This window comes from Amblyomma mixtum, chromosome 9, assembly GCF_055824585.1.
Source record: "Amblyomma mixtum isolate Tamu chromosome 9, ASM5582458v1, whole genome shotgun sequence".
Taxonomy (NCBI): Eukaryota; Metazoa; Arthropoda; class Arachnida; order Ixodida; family Ixodidae; genus Amblyomma; species Amblyomma mixtum.
The window spans coordinates 60,803,206-60,815,480 of NC_143020.1; the positions used below are offsets into that span (position 1 = coordinate 60,803,206).

At 50.6% G+C, this 12,275-nt stretch overlaps 1 protein-coding gene across 1 annotated transcript; it reads right to left on the reverse strand.

The window, feature by feature from the left end:
- Positions 1–2,852: 2,852 nt before the first annotated feature.
- On the reverse strand, positions 2,853–10,861 carry LOC149329246 (uncharacterized). The gene is made up of 2 exons (XM_089562164.1): positions 10,504–10,861; positions 2,853–4,143 (listed from the first exon to the last, which is right to left on the reverse strand). Exons 1-2 carry the CDS (start codon positions 10,792–10,794, stop codon positions 3,490–3,492), a joined length of 945 nt encoding a protein of 314 aa, XP_089418290.1. The 5' UTR covers positions 10,795–10,861; the 3' UTR covers positions 2,853–3,489.
- Positions 10,862–12,275: the final 1,414 nt, after the last annotated feature.

Sequence of the window (12,275 nt, forward strand, 5' to 3'; positions counted from 1 at the left end):
GAGTGTAAACAAGCCTCGCTTAAAAAGTGGCAAAAGTGCACGATAAAGCGATTATCATGAGTCCACTTGCGATAGTCGCCTGCAACGTCCCATCACTTTTCTCGGTACCTGTCTCCTGGCTTTTCACTGGAAACATTGTAGACTGATTAGAATCTTCACTCAGGTGGAGAAGGGCGTCTGTAAGAACAGGTAGCAAAAGGTGAATGGAAGGGCCGTTTAGCAAGATCATTTCCTTGCTTAGTCCTCTAGCCTTGTGGTGACTCGCAGAGTCACAGACTGGCAAGGTGTGGGTCATTACAAATTTCTTACCAAGCAGCGTCAATGACGAAATGCTGCCAGTGTTCCTTGTTGACCCAGTGTGGTCAGGCTCCGCTAGAATGCTTTTCGCGGCGACATGATCCCAGTAGCTAATGGCGACTGGAATACCTGAATCGGTGAATTGGTTTTTGAGGAAAGGAAATGGCGCAGTAATTGTCTCACATAACTCGGCGGACACCTGAACCGCGCCGTAAGGGAATGGAGGAAGGTGGGAATGAAAGAAGAAAGAGAGAAAGAGGTGTCGTAGTGGTGGTCTTCGGACCACCTGGGGATCTTTAACGTGCACTGACATCGCACAGCACACGGGCGCCACTTGCGTTTCGCCCTGGGTAAAACTGGCGAACGAATTCTCCTCAGGCTCTTTACAAACACCCGGCTGTGCCCGGCGGTTCTCAAGCACTTTAATCCTTATTTTGACAGCCGCTGCTCATTCTGTGGGGAGGTGGCCGACACCTTCCACATGGTTTGGGCATGCAGAAAAAATCCTTCCCTTCCCCCCATCACCCCTTCCCCTACCCGAGAGGACTGGGAGGCGGCCCTGCTCAGCTGCCAGGAACTATCGGCCCAACAGGCCCTGGTTCGGCGGACTTTTGTAGCGTTCTCGACCAACGGGATTCCGGAATGAGGGACTCCGCCTAGTATTGTAAGGGGTGAGACCCATTAGGGGCCTCTCCCCGAGCACCTCTCTGTAAATTACTAAATAAATGCTTTTCACCACCACCACCATCGAAACGCGGCCGCCGCGGTCGGGTTCGAACCCGGGTACTCCGGCTCGGTAGACGAGCGCCTTACCACTGAGCCACCGCGGCGGGTGGAATACCTGAAGTGGCAAAAGTCAGGCCTCTGTGACGTGGTGGGATGCAGAACTATGTGAGACATCTTTAAAAAAGCGAATGCAGTCATAACTCGCATCGTAAATATGAGTAAATTGTGTCCACAATGGGGGAGTACTCCAGATGGAACGCGACCGCGGCGGCCGGATTTCGATGGAGGCGAAACGCAAAAGGCGCCCGTGTGCTGTGCGATGTCAGTGCGCGTTAAAAAGTCCCCAGGTGGTCGAAATTATTCCGGAGACCTCCACTACGACACCTCTTTCTCTCTTTCTTCTCTCAGTTCCTCCTTTACGGCGCGGTTCGGTTGTCCGCCGAGATATGTGAGACAGATACTGCGCCGTTTCCTTTCTCAAAAACCATTTTTCGATTCTTTTCCGCAATGTTTCTTTTTAAATATTACCTCCGGCCTCCTGCTGGGCTATTGTCACTTCTAGTTCTAAGTAGATGCGACAATAGTAAAAATAATTTGCATGTAACGGAAAATATTTGCTACAGTCGGCCCCGGTTTGTGCGCAACGCTGAACATTAATTCAACGAAAAAAAGAGTCCCATTGTAGTTCTCATAGAGTTCACCACTAACACTCGTATACTTTAAACAATTAGCAATAAAACAATGTCTGAGGGGAGAGCCCAAAGTAAGGGAACATATACAAGCGTGAAAAAAACTCAGAACACAAAATCAAACCAGCCGACTCTGGGAAACAGGAATACAAAGAAGTGCATGAAAAAGATCTAGACGATGTTAAACACAATTTACCAGTTGGTGTATCTTTTATGGGAACACCCCAAGGCACAGTACATTTGTACTAAGGGAGTAATTACTGATTAACACACACCATAAAAGATACAAGTGGGAACGGTGTTGGTTTATTTTTTAGGGGAATCCTCCAAGGTGGAGTAGATTTCTAATAAGGGCGCATTTACAAATTAGTATCCACCAAGCGTAGCCACGCGACTACAGAGGTAAGCTATAAATTTTTCACAGAAACGTCGTCGGCTTTGTAGCCAAATGGCTGCTCTTGAGAGGACGCTATTGAGTAATTATTCACTTATTAGAATTTTCAAGCATTTTCACTCGTGATCAGTCACACAGAAAAAGATAATACGCTCAAAGGTATCGATTGCCCATTGTAAATCAGACGCAGTCGAAAAAAGTTTTTTTTTTTGCCGCATGAATTTTTTTTTTTTAGCGGGGGGAGGGGGGGGGTTATTGAGTTGCGAGATGAACGGGCCTTCTGAGCGAATGGTGTGTGAACTTTTGGTTTTCGCGTCAGGCAACGGTAAAAGAACAATGCAGTAAATGGAAAACCCTGAGACACTTTGAAGCAAATATCATGCTCAGTAGCAAATATCATGCTCCGTTTGAACCTGAATTTTAGATTTTGTGAAATCAGCAAACATCTTTTCAGTTTAAACTTGGCGAACTTCACCTGTGAGCATTTCCTGCTTGAAATTTGAGCTCTTCCCGTTAGATTCTAAGCGACTGTCGCGTGCTTGCAACCCGTGAAGCGTGCAAAAACCGCCCCGTTCTAGTCGCTGAACATTTGTTGTACACCGGGCTCTTTGGGCAGCTGGATAAACACTATAGCGAACTTAAACGCCAAAGCAGCTTATATATGCTTTAAATGCTTATATAGCCATTATTACAGCCCCCCCCCCCCCCCTCCAGCCCCACCACACAGACAAAACAAAAAGCAATAACAATTGCGCACAGGAACTTTTATTTTTCAGTGTAGTCCAAGTGACAAGATGCTCTAGAAACACACTGTTGTTTTAGCATGTCAGAGCAAAACAAAAGCGAAGTACAAAGCACAGTCTCGACGCAAGTTATGCTCAACATTCGTTCATTCCTCACTGAGGCGTAGTCTGAAGCATCAAAAACCGGCACTGTCTTCCAGAGTCACGTGTGCAGAAATAAATGCATTGCCTTCGGTTCCTGTCTCCCGCATTTGCTACGCAAGGCACGAACCCGTTTTCTTTCGCCAATAATTGGTCCTTCAGCACGTAACCGTCATGCGTTAAGTGGTGGCTACGGTTAAACGACGGAAAGTTAGGGTGAGCACTTTCTATAGCCTATTCCACATGGATTAATGACAGTTAGGCTTAGCTCCACACTTAAATTTCGAGCTAGCGTTTTGTATGCCTACTCGAAAGCGTAGAACTATAGCAAGCAGCGGCTCAGAAAAGACGTTCACGTCATTCGCTGTCATTCTTGCAGCCTTACATGGAGTCGTGAAGCTTCGCCGCCTTTTGTGAGCCAAATGAACAGTGAAATTTCGGAATGCTACTCATTTAAGGTAAAAAAAAATGCAGGGAGCCGCTTGCGTAGTTAATTGTATTACTTCGTCCCACCCGGCGGACTACCCCCAGGCGGTTGACCATTTGTTCCGTCGACGAAAGGAACATGCGAATCCAGTTCAGCCGCAGTACATCTTGTCGCCCTGAACGCTTCCTCCAATGATTTTACGCTAGTCGAGATATCGCCGACAGCATCGCTCTGTTTGAGCAAAGTCTCCTTGATTTGCTCGCTGGAGGCGCTGATTTCACGCATATTTTTCACTAAAGAATAGTGGCCGTGTCTCATCGCCTTGGCCACCTCTTCCCTCAGCGTTTCTTTAAAAATGTTGATGGTGTGAGAGACTTCGTTGAGCGCGTCTCCATGCACCGCAACATCGGCGACCAACCGCTCCACAAACGCCTTCATTTCTCCAGCTTGTTCCCCCAAGTCTCCTGGGGATGGTCCCGGAACCGGTGTTTCTTCTTTGGGTGTGGACGGCACTTCTGTGGACAGGCCTTCCGCTTGGGATGGGGCGGGCAACATGGCTGCGGCACATCCCGATCTCAGGTGTGCACACATGTCTCTGCAAAGTACCGAGGCCGAGCACCTACGGCAGCGGGTAGAGTGGTACCAACATTCCGACTGGAAATGCTTGTAGACCAGTGAGGCAGCCATCACAGCTTTGCAGCCATTTTTCTCGTTCCAACAAAGTACCTGCGAATAAAATATGACAAAGAATGTACAGGGCGTTTCACCGAAGACTTCGCACAATTTTAAGAACAGCTTTTTTGTGGGTTAGAAGAAGGTTTTTTTAGGCGCAGCATTGCCAGCGACGTAATAAGTCAGAACACGGCTAAGGCGTGATAACTAGCAGGCTGCTTAATAATACTGAATAGTTAACTTTTTAACTATGTAAGGCTAAAGAAGATGCGTCTGATGGTTTTGCAAAGACGAAGACGAAGTGACAGTGCTCTCGAGAGTCTTTGGCCAGCGCTACGCTTGTGTGCCTTTCGCCGACCTGATCCCGGACTGCTGCCGTTGCCATTCCCGTCGCCCCAGTACCTCGTACTAAACCCCCCGTTACATTTGGTGGAGGTGCGGGGTACTGGGGCGACGGGAATGGCAACGGCAGGGAGGCAGGGAGGCAGGTCAATGTCTTCGGCAACGAGGGCCTTAACACAGGCACCAGAAGGGGGGGCAGTGTCCAAGACAGCTTCGCGCCATGCTGCTATCATCGATTGTGCTCGAGCTGAAATCGAGTTCTCTCACCTGCCCGAAGCTGTCTTGGACACTGCCCCCCCTTCTGGTGCCTGTGTTAAGGCCCTCGTTGCCGAAGACATTGACCTGCCTCCCTGCTCTTCTGTCCTCGTACCCCTTTCTTGCGGCCCTCTTCGCGACGACACTGTCCTCTTCACTCCGTCCTCTATCTTTCTGCACTGCAAGTGCCTGCCTCTGCCATACGCCGTACTGACTATATCCGCTGGCCTCTCCGTACTGTTCGTGTCTAACCCATTCTCGTTCCCCAACGCCTTGCGCCTAGGTGAATGTCTCGGCACTGTACAGCCATTCGCGTCTCTGCTCATCCGCGAAGAGGCGGACGACGCGCCGCACCTCTCCATAGCCGCACTCAGCCCACCTACTGCTGCGCCCGATCCCTCCTCAACCGAAGCATTCCTTCGCTCCATCGACGACAACCTTCCAGCGCCGCAAAGGGCACAGCTTCTCACTTTACTTGATCAGTTTCGCTCCTCATTTGACTCACATCAAAGTTCCTTGGGCCAAACTTCCACTGTCACCCATGCCATCGACACAGGTGACCACGCACCGCTGCGACAACGTCCCTATCGTGTGTCTGTCGCCGAGCGCCAAGTTATTGATGACCAAGTCGACAAGATGCTCCAGAGCGGCGTCATTCAGCCCTCAAGCAGCCCATGGGCGTCGCCTGTAGTACTCGTCAAAAAGAAGGATGGCTCCATACGCTTCTGTGTAGATTACCGCCGCCTTAATAAGATTACGCGCAAAGATGTCTATCCCCTCCCGCGCATAGACGACGCTCTGGACTGTTTGCAAGGGGCCGAACTCTCTTCCTCCCTCGATTTGCGTTCCGGGTACTGGCAAGTTCCTATGAAAGAAGCCGATCGCCCCAAAACCGCCTTTGTGACACCGGATGGCTTGTATGAATTTACGGTGATGCCCTTCGGGCTTTGTAACGCCCCCGCGACTTTTGAGAGGATGATGGACACCATTTTGCGCGGACTTAAGTGGAAGACATGCCTTTGCTACCTCGACGACATTGTGGTCTTTTCCCCGGACTTTGACACCCACCTCTCCCGTTTGAAGCACGTCTTGACCTGCCTCTCTGACGCCGGCCTGCAGCTGAACTTAAAAAAATGCCGTTTTGCCGCCCGTCAATTAACCATCTTAGGTCATGTTGTCTCTAAGCAGGGTGTCAGTCCCGACCCAACGAAACTTCGTGCTGTGGTTGACTTTCCCAAACCCACCTCTATCAAAGACCTGCGCAGCTTCCTGGGTTTGTGCTCGTATTTCCCCCGATTTATTCGCAACTTTGCGTCCATTGCTGCGCCTTTGACTCAACTGCTGTCTGGAAGTGCGGATCTACCACTGTGGTCTCCAGCGTGCGACGACGCATACAACACCTTGCGCCGTCTCCTCACGGCGCCGCCCATTCTGCGGCATTTCGACTCGGCCGCTCCTACCGAAGTTCACACGGACGCCAGCGGTGTTGGCCTCGGCGCTGTCCTCGCCCAACGAAAACCTGGCTTTGACGAATACGTCGTTGCTTATGCTAGCCGCACACTCACACCAGCAGAACGCAATTACTCCGTAACTGAAAAGGAGTGTTTGGCGATTGTATGGGCCCTCGCGAAGTTTCGACCGTACATCTATGGGCGCCCTTTTGACGTTGTGACCGACCACCATGCGCTCTGTTGGCTTTGCAACCTGAAAGACCCCTCCGGCCGCCTCGCTAGATGGGCCCTTCGCTTGCAAGAATATGATATCCGCGTCGTGTATCGCACCGGCCGCAAGCATCAAGACGCCGATGCACTGTCACGCTGCCCCCTTCCAGCCGAGATCGCCAGCCTTTCCACCTTTTCCACCTCCGGCGCTTCTCTGTCCTTGCTTCGTCTCAGCGACATGCCTTCAGCGCAACGCATGGATCCGTGGATCGCTTCCCTACTCGACTTTCTCGCCAACCCGACGGCTGCTTCCCCGTCACGTGCGCTCCGCCGCCAAGCTGCCCATTTTGCGATTCGTGACAACCTACTTTATCGCCGTAACTACAGCTCCGAAGGTCGCAAGTGGCTGCTCGTTATTCCACGCCACTTACGCTCGGAGATATGCGCATATTTCCATGCTGCCCCCCACAGTGGTCACGCGGGCGTTTTCAAGACCTATACCCGCATACGGCTGCGCTACTACTGGCGCGGAATGTACACCTTCATCATGAAGTACGTACGCTCATGCATTCCCTGCCAACGTCGCAAGACACCTCCCCATCGTTTTGCTGCTGAGCTGCAGCCGTTACCATGCCCTCCACGCCCATTCGACCGCGTTGGCATTGATTTATACGGTCCGCTTCCCTACACTGCAGCCGGCAACCGTTGGGCTATTGTAGCGGTGGATCACCTTACACGATATGCCGAAACTGCTGCCCTTCCGGCTGCCACAGCGACGGACGTTGCCTCCTTCATTTTGCACCGATTCATCCTTCGTCACGGTGCACCTCGTGAACTGCTCAGTGACCGAGGCCGCGTGTTCTTATCTGAGGTGGTGAAGGCGCTTCTCAAAGAGTGCAACACGATTCATCGAACTACCACCGCCTATCATCCGCAGACCAATGGCCTCACTGAACGATTTAACCGAATCCTCGGAGACATGCTCTCCAAGTACGTCGCTTCTGATCACACGAATTGGGATCTAGTTCTTCCGTACGTTACTTATGCGTACAATACCGCTACGCAGTCCACCACCGGCTTCTCTCCTTTCTTCCTACTTTACGGCCGCCAACCCTCTGCTACTATCGACACAATTCTCCCTTACCACCCTGATGAATCTGAATATCGGCCTGTTTCCCAAGCCGCGCAACACGCCGAAGCCTGCCGCCAAATCGCCTGCTCACTCACGACTGACACCCAGTATCGCCAGCGCTCTCGCATCGACCAAGACCAAACCTCACCGAACTATTCTTCTGGAGCACTTGTGTGGCTCTGGATCCCTTCAGGCACTCCCGGTCTCTCCTCAAAATTTCTGGCAAAGTACCATGGTCCCTACCGTGTACTGGAGCGCACCTCTCCGGTTAATTATGTCGTCGAACCCCTCACGCCGTCTCCTGATCTCCGCCGCCGAGGACGGGAGACCGTTCATGTCCAGCGCCTCAAGCCCTACTACGACCCCGCCGTCTTGCCATCATCCTAAGTCGCCAGGATGGCTCCTCTTGTCCCCGGGGCGATTGTAAGGCTAAAGAAGATGCGTCTGATGGTTTTACAAAGACGAAGACGAAGTGACAGTGCTCTCGAGAGTCTTTGGCCAGCGCTACGCTTGTGTGCCTTTCGCCGACCTGATCCCGGACTGCTGCCGTTGCCATTCCCGTCGCCCCAGTACCTCGTACTAAACCCCCCGTTACAACTATTACAGACAGGCTCCTTAATTATTGAAAGGCGTGCAGACCATCGTGAGTAATACCCATATCAGTTTTTAGAATTTCGCAAATGCGGTTGCTCTCGGCGCTGTGGCCTATCAAATTCTGGCTACATCGCGTCAAAATACATGAACTTTCGAGAAGCTTGCAGGCAAAGCAACCTCTACAGTGCATATTTAACTTGTCGAAATAGCCAATACATAGCTTGCACCGACGTCACATCCGGTGGCAGTCGGTTGCGAGTCGGCCATGCTGCCGAACCACTGCCAGGCCGCCTCTAGCTTTCCGCTGCCTGTGTTAGCTCGCAACGTGTCGGTTCTCGTCCATCCGTAGATTCGGTATGGTTTTGTGTGCCACCCTTGGCTGCTACGATCGTAGCGGCAGCTCGAGGCGAAACAAGAAGCCGATTAACACGAACTTCATCTGCATTCGCAAGATAATCGCAGGCATGCAAGTGCGAGCGCTCCATGACACAGTAGGAATCTGCGCGAGCTGTGGCTGGCTCGCATTAAGCGCGATGATTTGGACCCCGACAACCCAAATTTAATTGTGTTCGGAGTGCACTATGTGACAGGTAAGAGGCTTGTGTCGTCAACTTAATGTTTACGATGTAGCGAACCACGACGGGCGCGCCTGATACCGCCTAGGCCGATCGCTGTCGTAGCGCCAACGACGACGAAGCGTCGCTGAAAGACGAAGTGCCGCCGCTCTGCACGAGATCGCTTGGGTTGGACTGGCCGTCTTCTGCGCTGCTCGCCGTTTTGTGTCGCCCGCTGTGAACACCACGCCTTGCACCATTTCTGCAGAAACCCCCTTTCAACGAAAACGTGGGAAGCAGTGGCTACACTCTTGAATGTTGCTGTTTTGATTGACGCCATCCAATTTGTCTGAAAACACAAACCCAGACTGGGTCCCGTGTCGCTGCATCCTAGCTACAGGAATAGGCAATCGTTTTCGGATCGCTGCGACCGCAGCGAGCAATGACGGCAGAGAAAGCGGCGTGCCGAGGCCGAGCTTTTCGTCTCGTTGCTTGCGCATCGCAGACAGGCTTCTCACCCACCTGCTGTAGAAATCATTGTGTGGTCCCATTGATTCGAAGGCTTTCATTTTTTCCAACTTCACAAAGCTGGAAAGAGTACACGATATCCCCGTGGGCCACTTCGAGGAACACATCAACGCCCATCGTCGCGTCGACTCCCGGTCGCAGCGTGTACGGATCTGTATCGTCAATAATTTTCAGTTCGTCTGCGTAGCTACACGCGCCGATCGAATAAATTCACACCAGTAGCCTTCACTGAATGGTTCATTCCTCTGTGGAGTAGGCATCGCATTCGAAAGGTAAGAAAATAATCCAAAGCGTCCGAGGAGTGGTCCGGCATCGCAGGGCGGACGGGCGGGGACGGCCGAATGGTTCGGCAGCATGGCCGCAAGCGCTTGATGGGGGCGGAAGTGACGACACGTGCAACCTATGTATAAGCGGGAGGTTTGAATACGCTATCTCAAATGCGTTATCAATGATCCCAAAAACCTAGTTTGACCAAAACTAAATTTCAAGTTGTTCGTGAGAAAGAGTCTTCAAACCACTCGCAAAACACACTGCACACCGCCCCTTTGCCAAATCTCCACGGCCTAAAAACGAGGCTAAGGTAGAAGCTTCGGCGAGTTGGTGGTTGTTCTAAAACAGCGCAAAAAAGACACGGACAAGAGGAAGAGACGTACAAACAGGCGCTGTTTGTACGTCTCTTCCTCTCGTCCGTGTCTTTTTTGCGCTGTTTTAGAATGACTAAAAACGAGATGGCGCCACCGGGGAAATCGCTGAGATAACGGCTCGTTTTGTTTCCTCGTGGCCGCAGACGATGCGAATATCCGATTTCATCTGATCGAATCAGGAATGTACCCCAAACCAATCAATTCTGCCTACCAAATGCCACTTGTGACAAATTTGAGCTCGAACAATCCACCCGTTTAGCTGAGAGAAGCAGTCTCGCTTCAGGCAGAACAAAAACGAGTAGCCAGCATTGTGCCGTCGTGTTCTTTCTCGTCCCGAATTTCTGTGCTGTTTTTCCTTCCTAAGAAGAATGCCATTTCGAATACAATACGCATGAGGGGCAGCGAAGCATTGGAGCTGTACCGATAGGAATTCTACTAGCGAAATTCTAAGCACCATAGCTCGCAGCAACGAAGTGCGCGTAGCAGACGACGCGTGTAGTGAGCCTCGGTGCGCGCCAGACGCGTGAGCGCATGCGGCGGCGCGATGTGGTCGCAAAACGAACTAACCCAAACGAATGGTCAAGCGTTTACCGCGTCGCTTGGGAGATGGCGCCACCATCACCACATGTGCAGAAAATGGTGAGCGGAACTGTTTAGTGCATGCACTGTTTACGCTGAACATATCAGTCTTCAGTCTCCCTTACCTCTTTTTTCAGCATATCTTGGGTCTGCAGTGCCTTCCAGTCAGCGTCTCCCCTCTCGGAGTAGAGGCCGTCCAACGGACAGGCATACATGTATTTGCCGTCGTTTTGGCACTGGTAGAAACACGAGTCGCACAGCACGTGCATGCAAGGAAGCAACGCGGCCCGTTGACGCACTAGCCCGCAAGCGCTGCATATCCGGTTTGGCGGAATCGGTTTCACAAAGCGCAAAGGCTTCCAATCGAGTTCGCAGGGGAAACCGACCAGCGTGTAGGCCACACTTCCCGCAGCCATCCTCCTCAGCGTCCGCACAACGGAGTACAGCCGCGCCTCTCAGCCTGACGCACGCCGTGTCCCCTGCAGCGGCGGCGCTGCGATCGACCACCCTTGAACGCGCGGCTCGCCTCCGCAGCGTGCGATGCCCGCACATGAGACTGGAAAGCCTGCTTCGTTATTTAGCTGCGCGTTTAACGTATTTTTGTTTTGCGCTTGCTATATGTCTTTAATTTTGAAGATATTTGGCATGTGCGGATGTTTACTGAATTGAGTGTACAATGTCGATCCCGCCATAGCAAGCAATAACAGACGAAGGCTATTAGCGCACTGTAAACGTTTTTTTTTTAGCTAAGTATTACAGACTGTCGCAGTTCCGACATATTTCGAGACACTAAATTTCGCAAAGTAACAGTTATTCGTGGGACCATTTCTCACGGGATATGCGCGATTAGAATTATATATATATATATATATATATATATATATATATATATATATATATATATATATATATATATACCGTTTTCATTATGAACCAAGACACAAATTCACCGAATATTAGGTGTGTATAGCTAATGATTCCATGATGATACGAGAATGCACTTCAGTCAACACATATGGTATACACCATAAAAGCGATTGACGCGAAAAACAGTCGAAAAACTGCTTAATACGATTTTAATGCAGGTGTTCGTAATTTTCACTGAGATCAACTTGAAAGCTCCAATGCATGAAGCAAACAGTCTACAAATATAGCTAATTTAATCTGCTTAGCTTGAGGTGCTGCGCTGCCTTTCACTTCGACAGCATGTTTGACTTGTTCAGTCCTTTGATAAAAAAATGAAGCCGCGTAGTAATATAAAAACTCACTATGCGAGGAGTGATACTCTCAGCTTGTGCATTGCATCCCACATTTAAAGGAGCAGCACAATGAATCATGTGTAATATGTCCATGACACTTTCGGAATGAACTTTGCGCGCACTAAAGCAGTTCGTAAAAATGTCCTCCAGCCTTGTGATGAAACGGACCAGTTCAACCGAGGAGTAGAGTAAGCCTTCTTCGTCAATATGTTTAACAAATTCTGCAGCATGCATGCGGCGCCCTTGCTCTGCTGGCAATAAGAGGCAATCGATACATGCAGGACATTTTGTCGGTAGCACGCACTTTTTTGCCACGTACCCAGAGATGTGATAGATCAACCTTGAGTCACTGATGGCTTCAGCTGTATACCTGCCAGTCATCACAGCAATCAAGGACTTCATTCTTATGAAAAACTTTTCTGTAGCTTCAAGTTTACCGCAGCTCTGCTCTAGCTAGTACGGGAAAGAAAAAAGGCTCGCAAAGGACCATGCCCGAACAATTGGAATGCATAACTTGCCCGCATTTTTTCGAAATTGTTGGGGCTGACGTGCACGGTAGTTATGCCAGGCATTGCTTTCATTGTTACACCATTTCTGTCCAGTTCGAAAGCTTTTCGAGCAAATTGCATTGAAACCGT

Bases quoted from the DNA above. Each gene is read 5' to 3' on its own strand.
- LOC149329246 (XM_089562164.1), bottom strand. From the start codon at position 10,794: ATGGCTGCGGGAAGTGTGGCCTACACGCTGGTCGGTTTCCCCTGCGAA. The intron at 4,144-10,503 runs GTAAGGGAGACT...TTTTATTCGCAG, and splicing joins AAGATATGCTGAAAAAAGAG to GTACTTTGTTGGAACGAGAA.